This window comes from Barbus barbus (assembly GCF_936440315.1).
Source record: "Barbus barbus genome assembly, chromosome: 15".
Lineage (NCBI taxonomy): Eukaryota > Metazoa > Chordata > Actinopteri > Cypriniformes > Cyprinidae > Barbus > Barbus barbus.
In genome coordinates, this window is record NC_136743.1 from 16,068,285 (window position 1) to 16,093,775 (window position 25,491).

The window sequence follows — 25,491 nt, forward strand, 5'->3', positions numbered from 1 at the left end:
ATACTTGTTTTTTTTTCAACAGGGCTTATACCACAAGTAGAAGAAAGCAGACAAACAAAATTGCATATGCAGACAAACAATCAAAACGATGACCTAGATAGTCAGGGGTCATGGGCCGTACTGTTACAAGATTGTGAGCATTTTGAATCAGTTAGCAAACACCGAATTACTCGGAAAGCTGCAATGAAATGTGGCACTTCTTTTCGTATTCATCTGAGAATCTTTCTTTTGTTGAATAAACAAATTGATCCTCCCTCACAACACGTAGACATAGATACTTAGATAAACTAGAATTTCATAAATGGGGGTAAAAAAAAGAAATGTACATTTAGATAAATGATAATCGGTGGTTATTTATAAAACACGCTATTAGTACAAGCACAGTAATTGAATGAACTTGGTGGCGTTCAGTTCAGCGTTCAGAAATGATGTACAGACTTTACTGGTATTTCAGTTGCAACGGAAGTTCCATAGTGACTTGCAAAAGGCTATTTAACTGTAAATAAATGTATGCAAATGTACATGTGTAAAAGAACATTCCTCTCGGAGTCCTGGTCAAGAAGGGTGTCTATTGACTAGAGATCAGCAGTTACATATGACATTATACAGATAAAACTAGTGTGGTGTATGTGATGTAATAAATGACATAAAAAAGCAAAAAACAAAAAAACTGTTTATTATTGGTCTCTTAAGTAAGTTGTATCGTGTGATGAAAGTCTGAAGTGCGTAAAATGCATCAAATCTGTTATCTGATTTTATTGTAAATTGAAGAGTAAAAACAAAAAGAACATTACATTTTTGTACATATTGGATTTTTGTAAATTTTTATTTGATTCTAATGCAACACAAAGTACCAAATTCATTTAATAAAGTACACTGTGGTCATTTTATTAGACTTACTTGCAGTCTTTCGGATTCGCAGTTAATGTGTGAATAAGGTCCTTTTTCATTTTTAGTATGTCATCAACCGTTTCAAGGTTGGAAAAAAAGCATGGGTGATGAGCAAATCTGCTTTTTCAGAACCAGTCGATCACAAATGCAAGGCTTGGTGATTAGTTTGTCTGAATATGTATTCTCACACCTCCTATGACTTAAGGTTTTACACCTTAATTAGAAGAGACTCCTGGAAAGGCTGAAAGAAAATTAGGAGCACATGTATAATGCAAGGAGAGATCATGAATAATAAAGATTTTCTTCTTCTTCAAAAAAAATTTTTTTTTATTTTTCCAAGTGATTTTTTGGGGGGATGGGGGGTTTTAAAATGCACAGATGCTGGTTAATACCAAACAGATTTATAAAGAGTAACACTGGTGCGTTTGCATATCATACACCAAACACACCGGATCTGCACAGAGATCACAGGACAGGGTGACGAAGGCCGCGCTCATGCTGACATTTGATCTTTGTCACACACAAGATATTGTCACCCAAAGGATCACGGGACGGTGGTTTACTGAGCACAAGAGTGCATTAAAACTGTTTTACCAACACTGAATTCATCGGAATATTCCATTTTATTGTGAATAATAAAATCTCTTATAAAAATCACACAATTACAGCCATTATTTCCACACTGATCAAATTTGACTAGATTTGAACAGCCTTGATGTAATGAACTAGTAAATCAATACGTTTCAGGAATGTTACAAAACTTAATGAATTCTGAAAGACCTGTATGCTTTGTCGCCTGAATAAAATCATTAGCAGTTGCATACTTATTTTTTTATAATCAGAATGTTATAATAAGCTCTGAGAGCAGGACAAACCATTATCAACCGATGCTTAAATAGACAGCAGTTCACCTCTTGAGAGTTAATACAGAAATGTTAGACTAAAACTGTATGTATTCAACATCAAACAACAAATATTCAAGCATGTATCTCTTATCATTATTATTAAGTGTGCTTACAAAATCCCAAACATCACAGTATGTACTATTTTCCTTCAGATGGATAAATATAATCGATTTCCAGGACAGAATGCTATATTTTTTTAAAGGACATTTAAAAAAAGAAAGAAAAACTAGCCAAAGGCTTTGTGGAAACTATTTTGGCAGTGGTCCTTTGAATAAAATCAAAGTGTGCAAATAAGTTGTAGACTTAAACAAAAAAAATAACACACTCTTCAACATGCACAAGAATACACATAAAAAGACGTTACAAAGACACGCACCATTATTTGATATGCAACATTGCGATATATGCTGATACGTCCATTATAGTGTCAGTAACGTTGCTAAATTTATGATGTGACAATATTATAAAATCTCTGGTATTCAGTTAAATTATGCTTGAAGCATATTTATTTGTTCAGTCTGAGAGAAGGCAAGTGTGCTAATCTTCTTTGCGTTCCCTTTGGAATCGCTCTAGAAGAGCTCGGAGGATGTTTCCAGGTATCTTCTGGTGTTTGTCGATAAGTGCTTGAACTGCCTGTTGCACCTGAACAGATGGGTTCGATTGAAGAAAGTACACTAAATATGATGACAAAACCTGACTCAACAGAGGCATAAACTGAACATGCACTACTCACAGTGCGCTAGTTGTATTTGCTGACACCGTGTTTTGCACATGGGCCATCATTTTTATTCATTAGGCACATGTAAGATGGGGCCCATGTTAATTAAAAATAATCAAATGTCCTGGGGTTTGATTTTTAGCAATGGCTTTTACTCCATCTTGAATTGATAATACACATATATAGTTTTCAGCATTGGAAATAATAATAAATGCTACTTGAATTCTGAAAGGCCATGTGACATTGAAGTAAAAAACCTTGTACACCAGACTTTATTCATTTATAGAACCTAATTTGGGGTGTCCTTTATTATACAAGCATTCTCTCATTTTGCAGACTGTTCACCTGCTTATGTGATGAATGGTGATCGCCACTCGAGTGGAACGTTCCCTTAGGGGACGGTGTAAACAAATGGCGCTAGAGTATGTTGTGTAGTCAACAGTAGGTTAGGACTTATCGGTAGAGGTTAGAACCTCTTGTAGCTTTTTTTCAATTTGCAAAACACCAGCTCAGCAAACGAACAAAAGTCAGACCTTTACAGTACTACACAATTATAAAAACAAAACTTGTGGAGTCCTACCTTTTCAGCCAACTCAGCTGCATTGAGTTTGGGGTCGTATGGAATGGGGTCACCCAAGTGCGTGCGAAATTTGACTGGAAATCCTCCATAAATGGGTGCTATCGGTAGGCGAAACCGCTCATACACCCAGCGGTAAAACCCTGAAGGAATTTGGAGATGAATTTAAGACTGAACTCTTTCGTTATGTATTTCGATTATTATTTACAACTGTGTGAAAGTTCAATCTTTTGTCCATGACTCACTTAATGTTCCAAGAGAGCGAAATCCCTCCCTCAAGTTTTGAGTAAACATGGGTATAACTGGCTATAGGGACAAGCACAAGACTCTTAGTACAATAAAAGTGGTTTGTATGAAAGGAGTAGAATAAGAGGGACAGTCACTCACTCACCACTTTCGAGTCAATGGCCACTTGTGCAAATCCTTTGCGTTTGCCCCAGAACAGAGGGTACGTCTCATCGCTGAACAGGGCCTCCCGTACTCCACCAGGAGAGATGCCCAGGAGGTGGCCGTTGCGCAGGGCCTTCACACACTCCTCCTGCGGCCCGTGGATCACACTAAACACCTCCAAGAGGAGCTTAAACCCTGTCGTGATTGTTATACAGACAATATGAGCACAATTCATGAAAGTAAATTGAAAAGTATATAAATACAATATTGCCAAAAGTATTGGGACACCCCCTTCTAATGAACAGGTCTGGCTACTTCAGTAATTTCCATGAGTACAAATCCTAATGTTTAAGCATATAATGATATTCTAGGGAATTGTGTACTAATTTTATAACAGCAGTTTGGACAGGACCCTTTTCTATTCTAACATGACAATGCCTCTGTGTATAAGGCAAGGTTCAAAAAGACATGATTGATTCAGTCAGTGTGGAAGAACTTGACTGGTCTGCAAAAAGCCAAGTCCTAATCCCAGCTGAACACCTCTGGTGTGACTTTAAATGCAGACATTGAGCCAAAAGCTCATCACCAAATACAAATGACTTGTACATACACTATATGGACAAAAGTATTGGGCCACCCCCTTCTTTAGAACAGAAGGCGGCACTTCTAAAACTGTGGCAACAAAGATGGAAGCATAATTCATGTATTTAAAAACTGTATTTCCATCTCTTTTGCAACAGTTTTGAAAGTGTCTAAAATGACTGTACCCATATGTACAAGTCATTGGTGTTTGGTGATGAGGTTTTTGGGTTAAGGTCTGCATTTAAAGTTAAAGAAAAGAGTCCTGTCCAAACTGTTACTATAAAATTAGAAGCACACAATTCCCTAGAATATCATTATACGCTTTAATATTAAGATTTGTACTCATGGAAATTAATAAAGTAGTCAAACCTGTTCATTAGAAGTGGGTGTTCCAATACTTTTGGCAATACAGTGTTTAAATCAGTGTGTGACCTTGTTCAGTTCAATGAAGGTAAAATATGGAAAGGATTTTCAGATTGTAAACAATGTCCTGACAGACATTAGTCAATGCTTCTTGAAAAGACACACATTTATGTTTTTCTATAGATTATAATTAAATCATCTGTGGTAAGAACAAAGTGAATCTTTTACTATTTTTTAAAACTAATGGTAGATAAAGTTAAAGGACATGTTTCGTCCTAAAATTAAGTGAATCACTAGGAAATTAGGTACAGAGTAATGACTCTGTCATGGGCAAAATAAGGCTGATTGATCACTTAATTCACCAGTATGAAATTTGTTTTTACCTGGGACCTTGAACAGAAAATGATCAGCCACCGAATGACAAGTTCTTCCCTTTTGAATGATAACACTTGCCAGGAAATAATAGTAGTCTATAGGAATAGCTCCATGATAGTAGACTATGAGAGCAGGTCCTTCATCTGGAATCTTTTCTAAACCATGGATTTCATAACCTGTCACAAAATACATACCTAATTAATCAGGAAAAAACAATTCAACATTTTTGTGAAGTGTGACATAATATTATTCTTGAAATAACATGGAAATTAAAATTTGACATTACAAATGACTAAAACTATGGTCAAAAAGTGAAAGCAAGGACATCTACAATGTTACCACGATTTCTAGTTCTAATAAATATTTTTGATCTCTATCAAAGAAAGTAAAATGTATTACTGTTTTCAACATTGCTAATAATATGAAATGTTAATTGAGCACCAAATCAGCATTAGAATGATTTCTGAAGGATCATGTGACACCGAAGACTGTAGTAATGATGCTGAAAATTCAGCTTTTGCCTTGCCATCACAGGAATAAACTACATTTTAAAATATATTTGAATACAAATATAAATAAATAAATAAATAAATAAATAAATATATATATATATATATATATATATTTTTTAAATTTATTATTTATATTAATATAGTGTGTATGTGTGTGTGTATATATATATATATATATATATATATATATATATATATATATATATATATATATACACACACACACACACATACACACACTATATTAATATAAATACTTTGCAAAACATTAAAAAAAAAATTACCACACTTTTGAACAGTATTTTATATGCTCAATTGTTCAGTTGTAACCTTTAGAAATATCATACACTTTGTGAAATGAATCAAATTAAATTGGTTCAGTGAATCAGACAAAACAGTTATTTAGATGCTCCACTTGATAAAGACTGAACAGGTTACGAATTTTAATATTGCGATTTAATACCAGGAACATCAAACCATCATTGATTGCGCTGTCAAAGGATAAGATGGTTTAAGACTGGGGGAAAAATATTCAAATAAAACATCCATAACCTGATAATACACATGTAGAATGTGTCAAATCTTGCATCATGTCTTTAGACATAACTTTTTTAATTATGATTTTACTATTCCTGTCTATCACTCAAAAATCTAATTAGCAGCACAGTGGATACAAAGTAAGTGAGCATAACGAAAAATCCAAACCAAAGAAGTTTAATTTAAACAAGATAACAATCCAGATCTCAATACATGCAGATAAAAAAGCCAAAGCCATACCATGCCAAATAGCTCCATGTCCATCCCATAGGGTTGCCAGAGTTTTTCTCGCACCATCCCACAGGTTATTGGAATAAGCTTCCCTCAACTGGATCTTGCGCTTGTACACGTGGAGAAAGAGTATGGACAGATAGAGGAAGATAACTATGAGAAAAGGCAGAATGAAGACTATGGCTAGAGGTGTGAAAACCCAGAGCAGATACTCCATGAAACTGAGATAGTCCTCGAGCCGCCCGAGTCCTGCCCACTCCTCCCACACATGAACTAAGCAGGAGAAGAAGCTGACGGATCCGTTCTCAAACAGACAGGACTCATTCCCACTGGACATGCTGCTTCACTGTTAGCCTCTCCCAGTGGCAGATGGGCTGAGCAAGGCAACAACCTGGGAATGAAAGACACAAATTATCAATAGCAGACATTAAGATGGCATTAAAGCTCGAGTGCGTCATATTTATGACATTAACATACTTTTCCTATCCCAGTTTAATATGCAGAGCCAAACATTCTGTGTTATTTTTTTTATAAAATGAATGAATAAATACAGAAATTACAGAAAAAAAAATACTTTAGTTTGCAGCAACAAAATAATCAGAATTCAATCAATCAATAATAATTTAAATGATTAAAGCTACAATATTACAGAAAATATACTTAAAAAGAAGAAAATAGATTTGAGTCGCTGTATTTTAAAATATAAAGCTGCTGTGATATAAAAATCACGAAATAAATATTGCAGCAATGGTTGCGTGTTGATAATAGAAGGTAAATGTTGCTTCTTTACTTCTATTTATAAGCTTATACGCAGAGCATAAATTTATATGAGACTAAATTTGCACCTAATTTCACAAGTCACAGTTCTCGACCAATAGCGTGAGTCTGGGGCGGAGTTAACTGTTTGTCCAAACAATGAAAGACGGGTTTGACAACAATCATCATATTTGCAACGAAGTTCACAGACAACAGTGTCGCCTATAAATGACACACTTCAGCTTTAACTCACAAATCTAATTATAGCCATTTGATACATCATTTATAAAAAAAAAAAAAATAGCATTGAAACTATTTTTAAAGCACAAAGGAAAAAAGCACGAACCTTCTCCAACGGAAATGTGTTTGTTGCTCGGCCAAACATACCAACCTCACAACGGTGCCCTAAAATCAAAGGATGTCGATGACAGTTAAACCTGTTCATTCACACTCAGTCACAGGGGAGACTGCTATACGAATCATTTACATGAACGCAGTCAAATGCATGAAAGATGACAAGGAAAGGCGTAGCATTAAACCGCTCTGTCTTCAGTTACACTTGAACACTGGATAGCGATCATAGACAAACTAACCTAACAACAGCTCCAGATTTTCACACACTTCTTCAAAATTACACATCTGATGACTCGAAAAACTAAACATATGGATGGATGTTTTAGAAGAAGCGTATAAAAAATAAGACTACTAACATTATGATACCTCGATGAAATAGACACTGTTGCCCTCAATAACTGTTTTTCTTCCTGACTCAACCGGCTCTCTTTACATGTGACACAAACAGGAAACGGCTTATGTCCGAACATGTCAGAATAAAAGTCTTACAGCGTTATGAATGCCATGTCATTTTACTGAAAGTCTTTTAACTTGACGGGCAACTTCCAAAACACGAGGGCGGAAACTCGTGTTAGTACTTTTAATGTTCCTCGTTTTAATTCAACAGTATATTTATATATCGCTATATGTCTCGTGGTCGTTTTTATTTCTGTCCGGTTAAAAGAGTGTCACTCATGCGTCTATCATCATGATTGATTACAGCGAGCGGAATATTGTTCCTTTAGCTGATATCATCTTCTATCAGGATGAAGAGAGAGAGATGACAATACACTGCTTGTGCTCCAGAGCTTATGTCAAGTATGTGTTCATGCTGAACAACACTGCGGTGTGATATGAATCAAATGATCAACTAAAAGTGAATATGCATACTGTTTTTATTAGATTAAATGCCTGCAGAAAGTTACATTTTTAATGCACCGTTGCTATATTGTTGTTAGTAACTGTTAAGAATCACCTAATGGCCTGAGCAGCAGAATGAACCAACAGAACAGGCTGGTCAACAACTGAAAAACTGGTCTGCTCCATAACGGTGCTTGTGCTCCCAGAGATCTGAGATAGTGAGCTAAAACCCTCACTGTGTAAAACTGACTACTGAGTTGACATGGGATGCTGCCTGTTTACTATTGTTCATGGTGATGAACACATTTTCTCTTGTTTTCATCTGCAGTGATCGAGAATTGTATCGGTCAGATTTTAAAGCCATACTGAATCAGACTGACAGTCAATTGCAAGGTACAGTTTCCTGTTAATATTTGATGATATATGAAGAATGCTGATTGTTTACATACTGACTTCCTGACAATGCATTTAACCCAGTGGTTCTCAACCAGACGGCCTCAATAAACTTAAAAGGACTTCATCAGGAATTTAAATGATTTGAAATAAGACAAAACAAGCATTAACATGAGCTAAAATATTCAAGATCAAGATATTTTGTGCTTTAATCCACTCCCTCACCACCTGGAAATGAGGTCATTTTAAAAGCATAACCTGGAAAATCATGTAAATTATGTAATTAGTTTGATTTGAAATTAAAATTTGATTAAAAGTCTATGGATATTTTTTATAATGAATATAATTTTTTTCTAGTTATGAGTCATGCTTTTTATTTTATTTAAAGAGACAAAGAATACACATTTTTTTTGGAGATTGTAGGTATTATATTAAACCTCCTCAACTAACCCATACAACATGCAGACACAAGTATGCATAGATTGCTAGATCACATCAAGTTTAAAATGAGGTAAAAGACAAAAAAAGGGGATCTCAAAAACATATACTTATTCTTATGTTGTGTCTCACTGCCAGGCTGCTACACCATTATTCATTATTTTTTTTAATCGATAAATGTTAAACCCAACATTCTGCTATAAACGTTCAAGTTTTCCAGTAACCTAGTTGGCATTTTCTTCATATGCCAGCACCTACGTTTTACTAGGTGCCAAGTTTTCAAATATTTTATTGGTTAGAAATTGATTTTAAAATTGTTTGTAAAAATCCTTAATCCTTAATCATTTTCTAGTAAATCACAAACACCAGGAAAATCATGGGGCCTTTGAATATTGTCGTGGACAATGGGGGTGCTTGGAGTCAAAAAAAGATTGGGAAGCTCATTTAGCCTTGATGTTTTTTCTTGATTTTAAATTGAATTAAATACATGCAGCAGGTTAATTTCAGGATATAGCTTATAATGCTCAAATAGCTACACATTACACTTTGTTTTTTCAGTAGATTTTGAAGCTTATGGTGGGGAAGAGCTTTTGGAGGACCTTAACTGTTCTGTGGATGATGATGATGAGGAGGAGGGGGACGAGGAAGAAGAGGCTGTTGCTGATGAAGAGACCATGCTTATGGCCAGTTTGGGGCTTCCTGTGGAGTTTGCCAGCTCATCGAAACAGAGAAAAGCTGTATGTCTGTTGGATGCATGATAATCTTGATGTTATATTGGAATAGCACTGCTGTCCATTTATGTCATCTCTGCTTATAATGTTCATGCAAAAAGTCTTAGGCCCTTGTCCCTAGTCCTTAGATTCCTCCACAATTTGGAGTCGTAATGGTGCATGGACTGCTGGGTAGTAGACTGCTGTGATGTCCACACTAGTGTCTACTTTGAGCGTGCATGTTAGCCGCATAGGGGGTGCTCTTGAGCACACATCTGAACCATAAAATTACAATTGGGACATCCTGGATGTTTGTATACTACCGGTCAAAGGTTTTGAATAATTACAATTAAGTAATATTTTTTTTAAGTAATAATTTGAATAATTATGTTTTTAAAATAAGTCTCTTATGCTCACCAAGGCTGTGTTTATTAGTAAAAAAGAACAGTTTTCTTTTTTAATATATTCAAGCAGTTTTTTTTCAGAAATCTTTGTAAATTTGAACGTTCAAAAGAACAGCATGTTGTTTGTAACAAGATACATTTCTTCACTTTTGATCAATTTAATGTGTCCGTGTTTTATAAAAGTATTTATTTCTTATCCCAAACTTTTGAATGGTAATGTATCACAGTTTCCACATAAATATTATGCAGCAAAAACTATTTTTTAACATTGATAATAATAAGAAATGTTTCTTGAGCACCAAATCAGAAATCGTTGAATGTTTGGCTGCTAAATATTTAGCTTTGCATCACAGGAGTACATTATTTTTTCAAATAAATTAAAGTAGGACTCAGTTATTATAAATTCTAATAATATTTTACAATATTACTGTAATATCCCCTCCCCAAAATACAGCCTTTGTAAGCATAGGAAAGACTTATTAATTATCTTAATTATTCCAGATTTACCAAAAGTGTTAGTGTATATACAGTGCATTATTCAACAATACAAAATAATAACTCAAATAAATTATATAAATTATTCTAGCTTATATATCCTTGATTCTTGTTTTTTTTATGTTTGTAGCATTTTCCTTTTGCATGGGTCCCTTTACACATGGCATTAACATGTATTTTGTATTCAAATAGTGTCTGGATATTATTTAACTAGACTGCAATTGCAAATAATGAAAAAGTGCATTAACATTTACACATTTTTCAGATGTGGTTCAGTGATCTCATCACAATGTGCCTCAGGTACATTTACACTTGGCTTTTAATATATGCATGTTAATGCCCGGATGTAAAGAGGGCCTGTGATTATGGATTATTCTGTGCAGTGAAGCTGCTCGCTTGCTATCTTCTTTGTAAATTTTCATTAAAGACTGTTACTGTGAAGTCTTACCCCATTTACTTTAGGAAATGACTTGGCTGTAGCCCAAAACTAATAATTGTTTCTCATCTTTAAGGGCCAAGTTTTAGTGAGACCGAAGAACAAAAGAACCATCAAGCGTTTGGAAGCCCCCTCAGATTATGCCGAAACCCACAAGGTCTCTGAACAGAAACAGCAGTGTGCTGTGAGTGACATCACTGAGACCCCCGCTGAACAGCCGTGTCCTGCGTCAGAGGAGGCCTGGCTGAGCTACTGGCAGCAGCACGGGGAGGGTCTGCTGTGGCAGAGCTGGCTGGAGAAACAACCTAATATCTCCTGCAGTTCGACACAGGACAGTTCCCGCTCAGAGGCAGACTGGGACGAGCACTACCAACAAACATACCAGTACTACTGGGAGCAGTTTCACTACTGGGCCACCCAGGGCTGGACAGTGGACGAGACCTACAGCACCACCGCTGCTTCTGAGGAATATCAGGGCAGCCCAGGACAAAAAGAGGCACTCGAGAATCAGACAGAAGAAAGGTCAAAGGCAGACGTTACACATCTCATAAGCAGCCTGAGCTTATTGACTGAGGAAGTAGACAGCGAGAATGGCGACCAGCGACAGTCTTTGGTCTGTAACTGCGCTGATGAGCCCTGTGATGGCGGAAACCGCAAAAGGCCATCGTCACGCACAGCCTGCACTGACAATTCTGGTTAGTGCATGTATTTTGACATTCAAGGTCACTTTGTGTATTAGCTATGGGGACTGTGGTGTTCCTGCAGTGATGCAGAACCCAAATATGTCAACACCTTCCTGCTCTATGACCTACTTTCAGCGTATTGAATCTAGTGCAGTTGTAAAATAAGTTCAAATTTATTTTGTCAGTTATAGCATGGGCCTATAGTGTGTGCTCAATTTTCTGTTGTTCAGAACGTAAACAATTTTGAGACATTTTTCTAAATTAATTAATTAAAAAATAGAGTAAATGAATGATTATTAACCATAGCTTTGATACAGCTAAAATACAATAAAATAAAATAAAATTCTGTCCTCATTTATTTACCCTCATGTCTTTCCATATCCATATATGATTTTATTTTTTCTGGGGAACACAGAAAATATTTCGAACAATGTTTTGGTAACCAACCAGTTGTGGTTACCATTGTTTTCCATTTAATGGACAAAAAAATAAACACTTAGACATTTATCAAAATATCTTATTTTATGTTCCGCAGAAGAAAATAAGTCATACAAGTTCGGAATGACATTAGGACGAATGAATGCTAACAGAATTTTAATTTTGGGGTAAAATGTAAAGTTGAGGTCAAAAGTTGACAACCCCCTTTCAGAATCTGCAAAATGTTAATTATTTTATCAAAATAAGAGAATCATACAAAATGCATGTTGTTGTTTTAGTACTGACCTGAATAAGATATTTCACATAAAAGATGCTTACATATAGTCCACGAGAGAAAATAAAAGTTGAATTTATAAAAATGACCCCGTTCAAAAGTTTACATCCCCTTGATTCTTAACACTGTGTTGTTACGTGAATGATCCACAGCTGTTTTTTTTGTTTTTTGTGATTGTTTATGAGTCTCTTGTTTGTCCTGAACAGTTAAACTGCCTGCTGTTCTTCAGAAAAATCCTTCAGCTCCCACAAAATAAGTTTTCTCCCCCTGACTCTTAATGCATCATTCTTCCTTCTTCTGTAATAGTTGCATATGAGTAACACTTGCCCTCAGTGTTAAAAGATGATCTCAAAATCATACAGTCATTGTTGGAAATGGGTCAAATACACACAAATGCTGGAAAACCAAAGAATTTGTGGGACCTGAAGGATTTTTCTGACGAACAGCAGACTGTTTAACTGTTCAGGACGAACAAGGGACTCATGAACAACCATGACTAAACAAAAAACACAGCTGCGGATCATTCAGGTAACAACACAGTATTAAGAATCGAGGGGATGTAAACTTTTGAACGGGGTCATTTTTTAGAAATTCAACTATTATTTTCTCTTGTGGACTATATGTAAACATATTTTATGTGAAATAATTTATTCAGGTCAGTACTAAATAAACAATAACATTTATTTTGTATGATCTTATTTTGGTAAAATAATTAACATTTTGCAGATTCTGAAAGGGGGGTGTAAACTTTTTATCTCAACTGTATCTTTGTCATGCAATTCCAATGAAGTCTCTGTGGAGATAAATGTTTAGGCATTTGTGCATATTTTAAAGAGTATTTTTAGAGTATTGACTGTGTTTATGACAGGAAGCAATGGCAAACCTGCATTTAGGTTTTTTTGCTGTAGCAGATATATAAATCCAATTTGGAGAACACTTTTTATCAGCCCTGTTAAGGATCACAAAGTAAAGAAGTTGAGCAGATAAGTAACTAATCTGATGTATTTGAGATAAAACAAGAGGGCAGAACTGGTTGCAAGCGTAAAAATAGCAAAAGGCTTGCAGAAGTAATTTGTGATATTAGCCGGAAAAAAGTTTAGATTTACATGCTAATGAATCATGCAAAGTGAAATAAAATAGAAAGTCAATTTTGGTGACACTTTAACCTTCAACTTATTTTTTGGGAGTTGGCCTGCTCGATATGCTCTGACAGAAAACTTGAGAATTCTTAGAAACTTAGAATTTATGACAACACCCCCTGAATAAAAGCACATCATTTTCCCCAGAGGTCTTTTTTTGCAGCCTAAGCTTGGCTCTGAATGTTTAATGCATCATATCAAAAGATGTCAGCTGTTGAATAAAAGGAGCATGTGACTTTGGCCTATGCATTTTTAAAGCTGGTACATGTGAAAGAGAGCACAGACTCCTGAGCGCTCGAATTGATCACAATCCCCTCGCAGTCGCTCTAAAAATGGCTCTTGTCATCCTGATTGTCGGGCCTTGACTGATGCCATCTGAACAGCACCCTTATTTGTACCGCTGGAACAGCTTTTTTTGCCGTATACATCAGGCAGTATAAGACATCGTTTTATGATGTTAGCGTAGCTATTATTAATAGTAAACTGAAAGTATGTGATTTCAGATGGCAACATGAAACAGACCTCTGCACCATTGAGTAATTGGAGTGGACAGCCCATAAAGAGCAGATCTAACGACGAAGATCAGAGTGATGATGATGATGAACCTCCAGGGAACAGACGAGCCAAAGTGAAGAGAGCGTAAGCTGGCGTTCTGTTATTTAGTATACTGTATTGTATCAGACTTGCATAGTTAATGATTATGGTTTCTTGGGATTTATTTTTGTCTTTTAAACAAATATTTTTGTCATTCCAAATCCATTTGCTGTCATTTTTGTCTATGGCGCACAGAAGAAGAAACTCTTGCTATAAAATGACAGTACATAGTGACCAGGAGCTGTCAAACACCCAAAACTTACATAATGGTAATCCGTGTGACCCATTTTCTTTTTTTTTTATTCATCATGAATGAGATACATTCATAGTTACCGAAGATTTCTGTTTCAAATAAATGCTGTTATTTTGAACATTATATTCATCAAAGAATCTTGAAAAACTTACAAAAATGTGTGTGAATATAATATGTTTTCAACATTAATGATAAAAAGAAATGTTTCTTTAGCTTCAAATTAGTATTTTAACATGTTGAAATTGGCTTAATTGCTGCTGAAAATATTTTTAATGTATTAAAATTATTCATATCAAAATTATTACAATTATTTTAATATATAAAATATTTTAAAATGAGCTGTTACTGTAAATGAATAATATTTAACAATATTACTAACAGTATCCCAAACTTTTATTCAAACTTCTGTTCTAATTAATATTAGTATATGGGTTTTGCATATTATGAGCTGAGTAAATATGGACAAAACTATCATTTTTGGGTGAAAGACTATGATTATGTAATTCAGTGCTGCTTAAATGGCTGATCTCTTCACAGTCATGAGCTGGATGTTGAGGAGCTTGCGGAGGTGCCGGTTGAGGAGGCATGGGATGCTCTCGGTCTAAGACGTGGTTCAAAGTAAGACCCCAGACAGAGGCTAAACAGCCCTTTAGTGTGTTGAAAACAATCAGGGCCTCCATTTACATCTCAATGTTTTTTTGTCTTGGCAGGTTTGACAGTGTTGTGAAGCTGAAACAAGGCCAAGCTCAATACGCTGGCAGAAGGAGTGAGGAGAACAGAAAGCCTCCCGAGGAAAGAAAAAAAGCAGCCTGCAAAATCAACAAGCACATCTTCTTTACTGATGATGGACCACAAACCACAAAGCCAAAGATCAGCAAAGTCCTTCAAAAAGTAAGCTGTTTTTTGCTTCGTGTGCTTTTCATTTTTGAAGAAATAATTCACCCATAAAATCCTCCCCAAAGTTTTTGTTATGTCTTAATTTGCCCAAAGACAGTTGCATCAGGTCAGCCAAAGACTATTTTGAATGTTAGGGCTGCAGTGAGTAGATTAGATTTAATAGCTTTTGGGATGCAGTATTCTAATGAACACACTTTTTAATTTTAAAAGTTAAATATATTTATGAGTATGAACAAAATTAATTAAAACGGTGGCATTTAGCTTCGAGTATTTCTCACTGATTATTACAAGCACAGAAATAAATTAAGTGCAAGGCCTATTGCTCAGAGCTGATAATTTTAACAAAAAATGTTTAGAATTTAACTAGTAAACTTGTTTACTTTAACATAAAACAAAGTGACTGTTTACATTAACACCTGCCAGAAATGGCCGATTCATATACACAGGCACATTCGATCAGATACACTAACATTTAAAAACTCAGTATGATTTTAAAATGTTTTTGAAAGAAGTCTCTAACGCTCACTAAGGCCACATGAAGGCTACTTGATAAAAATACAGTAAAAACTGAAATATTATTACAATTTAAAGAGCCTGTTTTCTATTTTAGTATATTATCAAATGTAATTTATTCCTCTGAATGCAAAGCTGAATTTTAAGCAGTCATTACTCCAGATTTCAGTGTCACATGATCCTTCAGAAATCCTTCTAATATACTGCTGCAAGCAATTCTGCTGAATTTTGTGGAAATTGTGATACATTTCTTCAGGAATAGTTGTTGAATATAAAGTAAAAAATATATATATATTTATTTGAAATAGAAATCTTTCATTATAAATGTCTCTACTACAGTCACTTATGATCAGTTGAATGCATCCTAAGTAAATGTATTCATTTCTTTAAAAATATTTATTTAAATTTTGTATAATTGTTTTTAGTATCCCTGCCAGATATGGCTTTTAGAGACTCTTCTGGGGGATGAAGTTCTCATTTTTTTATTATGCAGTTTGTAGTCTTTCATATTTAAGCTCCTCTGTACAACTAGGCACTCAGATGTATGTCTTCAACAGCGGTGCTTCAACTGAGCGATGAAATGCGTATGTTTGCGTTGTTCCCTGAGGTTTTATTGACACATGGATTTTGTGGGCTTTCATGCAGGATGTATCATTCTAGTCGCCTTACTACGGATCAGTCAAGCACAGTGTAAATTGTTCAGAGTTTGTGTGTGAGAGGAGAATGGGGTAGAGAGTGGGCATAGAGCCAGCGGGAGCGGTGAGGCTGATACTGTATGCGGTCTGCACAGAGCTGCTTCATCTATCCCTCCCACCCCATCACAGCGCTGTCACGCAGCACCTGCTTTTACTGCACGCTGTCAGCTCGCATCAGACAGACAGAGCCGCTCTAACCTCCAGTCTCACCCCTGACACTAACACGCATGTTCCCAGCTGTCAAACACACACAGGACCGGTTCAAATGCTTGCTCTTCATCACTGGCATGTTGAATATTCAAGAAGAAAAGAGACAAATTGTTGTTTTCAACCCAGTGCATCTAGTCATCTTTCATCTTCTAGTCATCCACATTTTCAAGGTGGATTTCTGAGTTTAGTGCCAAACCCCCAGCAGCCAGCTTAGGTTTCATGTAAGGCTGGATTTTAGCCAGCGAAGAGACTAGACCAATTTACTGCAGTGCTCTAGAATTGATTTCTTTGTAGCACAAATTGATCTGGTAGAGCTGGATGCCTAAACAAGATTTTGTTGGGGCTTCCTTTATCACACTGAGGCCTGCAGTTCTGCTGCTCTTAGTTGTGCCTGCAAAGGCTGTGTTTTATTTTACCAGGGACCCATCAGGTTAAATGATGTAGTTTTTATTGTAATGTAAGAAGCTTATGTCTGCCACTTTTATACTTTCTTTATTTTACTACATTGATGAAAAAGCCTTTGGTGGAGAATAAATCAATAAATTCCAAGGACCCCAAATATGATGATCCATTTGTGCGAAACTATTCCCTGTTATTTATTTATTTAATTATTTTTAGAAATGAATGTTTTTTTTTGTTCAGCAAGGACATTTAATTGATTAAAAAATATAACTTTTACATAGTTACAATAGATTTCTGTTTCAAATAAAAGCTGTTTTTTTTTTTTACTTTTTGTTTATACTGGAAAATGTACCATGGTTTCCACAAAAATAGCCTTAGTGCGCATAATAGACTAAACATAAAAATAATAAATAAATAAATGTGAATGTGGTGTGCAGTATTTGAGTTTGTTCCTTCCTATACAAGTCCTATATTCTCTCATATCCTCACAGGTCCAGAGTTTCCTTCAGCAGGTTCAGACTGATGCTGACTCTGAGGAGGTGACTCCAGCCTCCATGCCTGAAGCCCCGCCTGAGCCACGTGAGAGAGCAGAAGATGGAAGTCTACCTACACGAAAGGAAGACCAGGAAAAAACTGATGAAATGGAGTGTGAGAAGACTCCTCAGCTCAGCAGAAGATGTGAAATAAGTGAGAAACTTCAGCAGAACATTCAGCCAGAGCCAGAAGAAAGACAGGACAGCGATTCAGATCCTCGAGGAGAGCTGCAGTCCTTGGACATCCCTGACTTCTTACTCCCTGATGCTCCTGAGGACGCTGAGGGAGGTCAGCATTTAGCACCATGCTTTTGCATGATACAAATGAGATAATCACAGTCTGTGTAACATACAAGCCAACCATTAACACAGTTAGGTTTCTCATTTGCTGTTCAAGGCAATTTGACACAATCATACTGTTGCCTTTCCCAGCAGAGAACGTGCAAGCCTCTAAAAAGAACAAGAAGAGGTTCCGGAAAAGGAGAAAGGATGTGGAGATGCCTCCTGAGATTGCAGCAGAACCTGAGCTGGCCAAGTACTGGGCACAACGCTACCGTCTGTTTTCCAGGTTTGATGAGGGCATCAAACTGGACCATGGTGAGTCAGCACAAAGCCACCATCTTCATTTTAGACAATTAATTAATTATTTGCATTTATTCAATTAACAGATGATTTTATCCAAACAACTTCAGTGCTGCAGCTTCTAGGCCATTAAGTTTTAAACAGTGGAAGATTACAAAGATAGACAACCTATTGAACTAGAAATTAATTATTCTTCATCAATCTGGCTGATATAGATAAAAATGTATTGTATTGCAACATTTTTTAGTCTTTTATGTTTTATAACCACAATTTAAATCAAAGTAAACTAAAACTAATACTAGGTCAAGCAGTCAAGTTTTCCACTAAATAAACACAGTGAAGAATTTTTAAACATTTTCATGCATATTTGCATTAATACAACACTGCAAATATACAGCATAGAGAAAAAATAAATAAATTAAAATAAAATAAAAATTAATGGATAAAAGTATGTCCCGCAGAGACTTCAGTGAACATTTCTTATTGTTGATGCAAATTAATTGTCGAGTTATGAATAGATAAATTGAAATTAACTGTTTGAAATTATTTGCAACAAACCACCAATACAGAAGATTAAATCTCATACTTAAGTCATGAGAATAGAAGGGGTCACAAACTAATGACACATTCTAGAAAAATGGTCAAATAAAATTGTCACCGTGTTAATTTTGTATTGCCAAAGAAAACTGCAAATACATTATGAGTATTCAATGTATCACCCAGCCCTAATTCTTCTCACTGTCAATTTTATATTTTTACTGATAATTTGATGAGTGAACAGGGACAAAAGCTTGAGCAGGATTTGACTTACACCTTTGGGAATTAATAGGATGATGATAACAGTCCAAATAGCTATTTGGATATACATAAATCAATAGCCCGCACAGCCTTTGTAAGTGACGTCACTGGCAAACGAAAGTCATATTTTTATTTTTATTTTTTTCTTGGAATAACATGCACCAATGAATCATTCACAGTAAAACCAGTGACTTTAAAAAAGAAAAACAGGGTGCACACTGAGAAGTGAAGGACAGAGAATGATGTCAGTGTGAGGTTGTAGCAGCTGAAGGTGTGGGCTGTCTGACTGCGCTGGCTCTGTCTGCAGTGTGTGTGCTGACGCTAGACACGGAGCCCCTCATACCTCCTGCGTCAGACCAGAGAAAAAAGGAGGGAGACAGCGAGCGAGCGAGAGGGAGCAAGTGAGAGCTAGGCAGCAGGCAGCTTTTAGAGCGCTCAGGAGAGCACGCTTTTCTTTCCCCACGCTACACTTTACACAAATAGAGTGCTCAACCTCAGAGGAGGACAACCTTTAGCTCTGGTGCTTTACCTGCGTTATCCTCTCCACTGCCGTCTGCAAAGTGGGCCACTCTCTTAATGGACACAGTGTATTAAACTCAACATAAACCTGCTTGTTAATTGCGTTTTGCTTGTCTAATTTTATCTTGTAAAAGGAATTTTATTTGCTGTATAGTCTTTTATAATTGGTCTTTTTTACTATTTTTTACCATTTGGTCTTTTGACCATTTATTCTTTATATTAAAGAAAGAACAAGAGATGGAGTAAAAGGAAATGTGACCATGTGAATTTGAGCACCAAGGCTCAATGTGTAGAGCACATGCATTTTTAAAAGCGGCAGCATTGCATAAGAAAAAAGTAAGACTTGTTTTCATAAATTGTAATTTTTTGGCTTTGTTTTTTTGTGAACTTGATGCGGAATATAAATGGAAAAGATCTGCCAGTACAGTAAAACAAAATACACTTATGAATCAATAAATTAGTCATTCAATTAGTCATTATTTTTGTTTTCTTTGCACACACAAAAGTATTCTCGTAGCTTCATAAAGCTTTTGATTAAAATCATCAAAAATATCTTAATTTGTGTTCTGAAGATGAACAAAGGTCTTGCGGGTTTGGAACGACATGAGAGAGTAATTAATGACAGAATTAAGATTTTTGGGTGAACTAACACTTTAATAAATTGTGCCGGTTTGCTTCTCAGGTACATTCATCTTATTTTAATTTTTCACATATGTTAACTGGACATTAGACAAATATTAATTAAGAATATGTCATTTTAAATGCTACACTACACAAATCAATTACAATTTCAATTATTTAGCAATGTCTTAAAACCACCTGCAACACCACAGCATTGTGGTGGTGACTTTTGCTAAAATACCACCAACATTTTTTTCCAGAAAATGTAAAATATAGTTTTTATGTTAAACATCTTATGTCCCTGACCCCAAGTCACTTTTCTGGTTAAATTCAATGGCATAACTTTAATATTGAGTTAGGATTTTGTCTTTAATAGGGCTGGTCTTGGGAAAGATGTTTTTTAATCAACACCAAATGGTTTTCCTTGTGGTACCATGAAAGGTCCCCTTATTTGGGATTAGACAAACTCTCTTCATGGACGGCAGATTTCTCTTTGAATTCTCCAAAGTACCATGACTAATGTGTTTTTATACGTCTCTCTCACTTTCGGATCATAACTCTTTCACTAAGCATCTGGAATTCTGTTTGAAAGTGAGATCAGAGCCTCGTTTCTATTCATTTATTCATGTCAACATAGGCAGTAGCCCATAGCCACAGTGAGCCTCTTTTCCTTCAGCAGTGTCTGATTGGACAGAGGAGAGCGAGGGTAGATCAAGAGCGTGGGCTGAATTGTGTGTCTCCTGCACCCCCACCATAAAGAGGAGGGGGATTACCTCAAGGCTACAAAGATGCAAACCCGCTCTTTTTACTACTCTGATACCCACCAAGAGGAACCAAACAACAAGCACAGCTATGATGTTGACATTATGCCAGTCAAGACGCAGACTTTTAAATGGAATGAGGAAATTTGGAGTGATTTTTATCAGCATGTGACCCCACTAAAGGTTACTGGTATGCCTTACCACTTCAGAGGCATTCACAATACATGTTACTCTGATGTGACATATCCATGTGGAACAGGATGTTGAACAAGGAAAAAATTTGGTTATCCATTGGTTATCCAACATTAACTAATAGTCTGGAGCCAAAAAGGAGAAACACAATTAACTGACATTTGTCAGTGGTGTTACTGAATAAAAAAATTGTACAATTATTAATTTTGACCTTGAATTATATGTGAAAGCAGATACTTTAATCGATATAACATGGTAGGTTTAATGTGGGACATTTCAGTTATAAAACTTTTTCAGATGGAAATGTCTCTGCAATTATAAAATGACACCAATATAATTATTTGTTATTAGTGTTGACAGGGTGTTTTTCTGTAAGATTTGGTCCTTTTTTCTGAGCTTATGCAAATTTAAGGTACCACTTACGGTATATGTGCTTAGAAAAGCAAGTTCTCTGTACTCTGGGGCACCTGTACTTGATGGGCTCTTGGTGCCGCCCGCTGTCCGGATCTCACACTGTAAACAGGAAGTGCTGAACGTGGTTGCTCCAGACCAGTGATTGTTACTTTAGCAGGTGTTCTATTCTCAGTGGAGAGAGAAATACGAGAGGCGGAAAAACAGATGCATTTGTAGAGGCTAAAAGCAGATGGTGTTGGTCTCCACAGAATCAGAAGAGGACATGCTCTGTTAAACTCCAGTCTCTCTGTGCTCTCTGACTGCTTCTGCCACAGCTCTCTCTCACAGAAAGGATGGAGCTAAGCTATATATTTAGAGGGTTTGACGTAAGCAAAGCCAAGCTTCAGCTCTTCAAATAGAAAATGAAAAGTGCAGACTCCCTCTGGTGGTCAAAGTGTCAAAATTCTACCACATTTGTAATAAAAAGGTGCATTCGGGTTTATCTATAATTTGAATAATATTCTGCTAATCTTAATATTTTGTTTAAGAAGGACAAATGCATGAACTGATAAAAGCCTTTTGCTTCTAATTTGAATTGTGATGCGCATAACCTGTGACTCTGTTCTGTCCACAGAGGGCTGGTTCTCAGTGACTCCTGAGAAGATAGCAGAGCACATCGCTCTGAGAGTGCAGGACAGCTTCAGTACGGAGCTCATTATCGATGCCTTCTGTGGTGTGGGTGGAAATGCCATTCAATTTGCCCTCACTGGTAAAAGAGGTACAGTTGCATTTCATATTGCCATGTCAACACAGTTCTACCATGCTAACTCCAATGCACTGGTTTCCATTGTCTTGAGAAACCATCTGAAAGTTTTTGTTTTTATTTTATTTGTAATTAACTGATCTATTTTAGCATTTGGGATTGAACATGTAGTATTGCTGTTTAAAAAAAAAAAGTCCATGTTGCTATGCTAAAAAAAACAATCAAAAAGAAAACAGCACTCATTTTTTTCTAAAAAAAATAAATATATATATATATATATATATATATATATATATATATTCATACATTCTATGTTAAAATGCATTAGAAATGCAAACCACAAATATAATTTTTCTCATTTATGATTTAAAATTCATTTAGATATTTTTGGATTGTTTTTGTAATTCATAATATTTAGAAATATTCACAATGCATATTTCTTTATGAAAAGTCTATTATGCTTACCAAGGCTGAATGTGTTTGATCAATTATACAGTAAAAAGGGATATTATGAGATATTACAATTTAAAATTAATGTTTTCTATTTTTCTATATTTTAAAATATAATTTATTATTTTGATGGCAAAGCTGGATTTTCAGCAGCTATTACAGTCTTCAGTGTCACACGATTCTTTAGAAATCATTCTGATATGTTGAAAACAGTTGCGCTGCTTAATATTTTTTTTGTAAAGTGTTTTTTTCAGGATACTTTGATGAATAGAAAGTTAAAAGCATTTATTTAAATTATATATTTTTTGTAACATTATAAATATCTTTACTGTCACTTTTGATCATTTTAATCGGTCCTTGCTCAATAAAAATATTCATTAATTTTTTTTTTTTTAAATCTTACTAACCCCAAATATTTGAACATTAAATGTATTCAAGGTGTAAAGTAAATATTTTAGTACTTGATGGTTATACCATGAAAATCTTAGTCAATAAATAAAATGTTTCCTGAAAATTGTATAAAAATTGTTCAAAACCATCATTAAAACAAAAAGAACAATACTGAACTTACTGGGTTTTTATTCGTTTTTCTTTATCATGGCCACTCTTGTTTGTCATTGCCCCTTTTGTATGTGAAGTTGTTTTTCTCCTCCTGACATCCAGTGATCGCCATCGATATCGACCCTGTACGGCTGGCTCTGGCACAGCACAATGCAGAAGTGTACGGTGTGGCGCACCAGATAGAGTTTGTGCAGGGAGACTTCCTGCAGTTGGCTCCGCGCCTGCGAGGAGATATGGTTTTCCTCAGTCCCCCGTGGGGAGGACCAGAGTACCTCAGTGCTGACGTCTTCAACATCAAGACCATGATGACTCCTGATGGATATCCTTTCAGTCTTACACCCTGTACTTTTATTCTAGGCAGTGCCTCTTTCTTTTCAAATGAGTTTTCATTAGAATTTGCAATAAAATGTTCAGATGTGTCCTTTTTCACATCACTCCTCTTTGTGGAAGTTATGTTATACTTTCTATTGTCTGTGGTCAAAATGCTTCAAACCGCCTATTCCAACTTCCTTAACTATCTATACATTTGAAATTTTCATGTTGTCAAAAATGATTTCAGACAATATTGTCTATTTTCTTCCTCGAAACGCAGACATGGAACAGGTAACACTTTTATTTATTTACATGAATAATTTATTTTTCATTTTTATAGTAATTTTTTATCTTTTTTATCATTTGTTTTATCATTAAAAAAAAAAAAAAGGTAATAAAGACCCCATAAATGGCTCAAGGAACACAATTATCTTCTTTGTTTTGCTAAAAGTTTATCAAAAAAATTTTTTTTCTTTTTCACTTGTAGAACCTAGTAAAAAAGTAATATATTTCAAATACATTAATTTCATACTAAGTATAGTTCAAATCTATTAACATATTTACTGACAAATTGCTTGAGACTTGCTGATATAAAAATGATTAAACTTTATTTGGCAGACTACTTGTGCACAATGCACATTTCTTAATATTAAGCCTAAAATGAGGTTCAATGTCACTATTTATGAGGATTGTATGATCTTTGAATAATATCGGTCTTTAAATGCAAGGTATTTAATGTGTACCTGAAGTATACTTGCAATAGTTCCACTTCAGCACAATCAAATATACTTCAGTATACTTTAGCTGGACTTCAGCACTACTTTTGCACAATTAAACTGCGTTAAGTACAAAATTGTTTGCTCAGCAGACTTTAAGTATACTAGTTTCTCAAATACATTTTAGTATATTTATTTTTCACTAGGGGATGTATACTAGTGTATGGATGACTTAAGTGTTAGCATACATGGCCGTAAAGGCATCAAACTTATTCTTAAGTCAGAAATTGAGTTATTTCACAGAATGCACTATGTACATTGGGTTTAGTTTAGTGCATCTGATATGTCAATTGCAGCTCTATAATGTTTTTTGAATTCTCTGAACGGTCTTGTTGTCTGGCGCAGTGTGGTTGCACCTTTTGAAACCACACTACTTTCCGGAGCATTCTGTGTTTGACTGTAGCAAATTTCCTCACTAATATCTAAAGTAAATACATCATTGCCTTTTGCCCATAATTGTTTGTATGGTTAAATCCTATGTATTAGTGTGACTTTCTTGTGATTGAATTCAACAACAATTTTCCCTAAACCAAGATACTGTGTTTATATTATACTGACATGTTGATGTTGGCAACTAATGACCACGTCGTCTGTGATGGTATCTCACACCTGCTCTGCCTCTTTTTCTTCTTCCTCTTTCTCTTCTTTCACTCTGTGTAGATCGCGTCGCTTGCCGGCCCAGGTGGGAAGGTGGAAGTGGAGCAGAACTTTCTGAACAACAAACTGAAAACAATTACTGCATACTTTGGCAACTTAATTAAGTCAAAAACATAAAACCTTTTATATTGACCTTTGACAGTCATTTATGTTAACTGTACTTGCTGCACTTAAATTGTACTTGTACACAGTATCTGCCGTTTACTGTTTTATAAAGCCATTGATGATGGATTTTACATAAAATGTGCATTTTATGTTTTTGTGATGCTGCTAGTATAATGTTTATTTGAACTTAGATCTGTTTTTTTTCAGCATTGATATTTATCTATTAAAGTTGATTTGAAGAAACAAAGGAAGTTTTAAAATTCTAAAATATCTGTATCACAGTGCTGTTTAATATATGTATAGATACAAATATTTGAATTTATTATATTTCTAAATATTTTAATATTGATTACTCGTTCACATGCATGTATTTCTAACTATTCAGCAGGTTTTACAAACCTTTATTAAATTTGTCACAACCGTGAATGGATTAAAAGCGTATGTGTTCCTATCATCATGTGAG

At 35.4% G+C, this 25,491-nt stretch overlaps 2 protein-coding genes across 5 annotated transcripts; one reads left to right on the top strand and one right to left on the bottom strand.

Moving 5' to 3' along the window:
• Nucleotides 1-1,202: 1,202 nt before the first annotated feature.
• LOC306881465 (DGAT1/2-independent enzyme synthesizing storage lipids-like) lies at nucleotides 1,203-7,637 on the bottom strand. 3 transcript variants are annotated; one of them, XM_079435582.1, is made up of 8 exons: nucleotides 7,558-7,637; nucleotides 7,184-7,242; nucleotides 6,091-6,472; nucleotides 4,810-4,977; nucleotides 3,483-3,676; nucleotides 3,337-3,397; nucleotides 3,095-3,234; nucleotides 1,203-2,438 (listed from the first exon to the last, which is right to left on the bottom strand). In XM_079435582.1, exons 3-8 carry the CDS (start codon nucleotides 6,416-6,418, stop codon nucleotides 2,334-2,336), a joined length of 996 nt encoding a protein of 331 aa, XP_079291708.1. In that variant the 5' UTR covers nucleotides 6,419-6,472; nucleotides 7,184-7,242; nucleotides 7,558-7,637; the 3' UTR covers nucleotides 1,203-2,333. The 3 variants fall into 3 exon arrangements, with proteins under 3 accessions (XP_079291708.1, XP_079291706.1, XP_079291707.1); XM_079435580.1 differs by having other exon boundaries at nucleotides 7,548-7,622; XM_079435581.1 differs by having other exon boundaries at nucleotides 7,431-7,622.
• On the top strand, nucleotides 7,629-25,482 carry LOC306881450 (trimethylguanosine synthase-like). Of its 2 annotated transcripts, none has more exons than XM_079435557.1 (13): nucleotides 7,629-7,989; nucleotides 8,360-8,424; nucleotides 9,424-9,599; nucleotides 10,984-11,602; nucleotides 13,945-14,080; nucleotides 14,826-14,906; nucleotides 14,999-15,179; nucleotides 17,497-17,827; nucleotides 17,971-18,135; nucleotides 22,039-22,182; nucleotides 23,281-23,497; nucleotides 23,703-23,781; nucleotides 24,927-25,482. In XM_079435557.1, exons 1-13 carry the CDS (start codon nucleotides 7,880-7,882, stop codon nucleotides 25,038-25,040), a joined length of 2,418 nt encoding a protein of 805 aa, XP_079291683.1. In that variant the 5' UTR covers nucleotides 7,629-7,879; the 3' UTR covers nucleotides 25,041-25,482. The 2 variants fall into 2 exon arrangements, with proteins under 2 accessions (XP_079291683.1, XP_079291684.1); XM_079435558.1 differs by having other exon boundaries at nucleotides 7,706-7,989; nucleotides 17,974-18,135.
• Nucleotides 25,483-25,491: the final 9 nt, after the last annotated feature.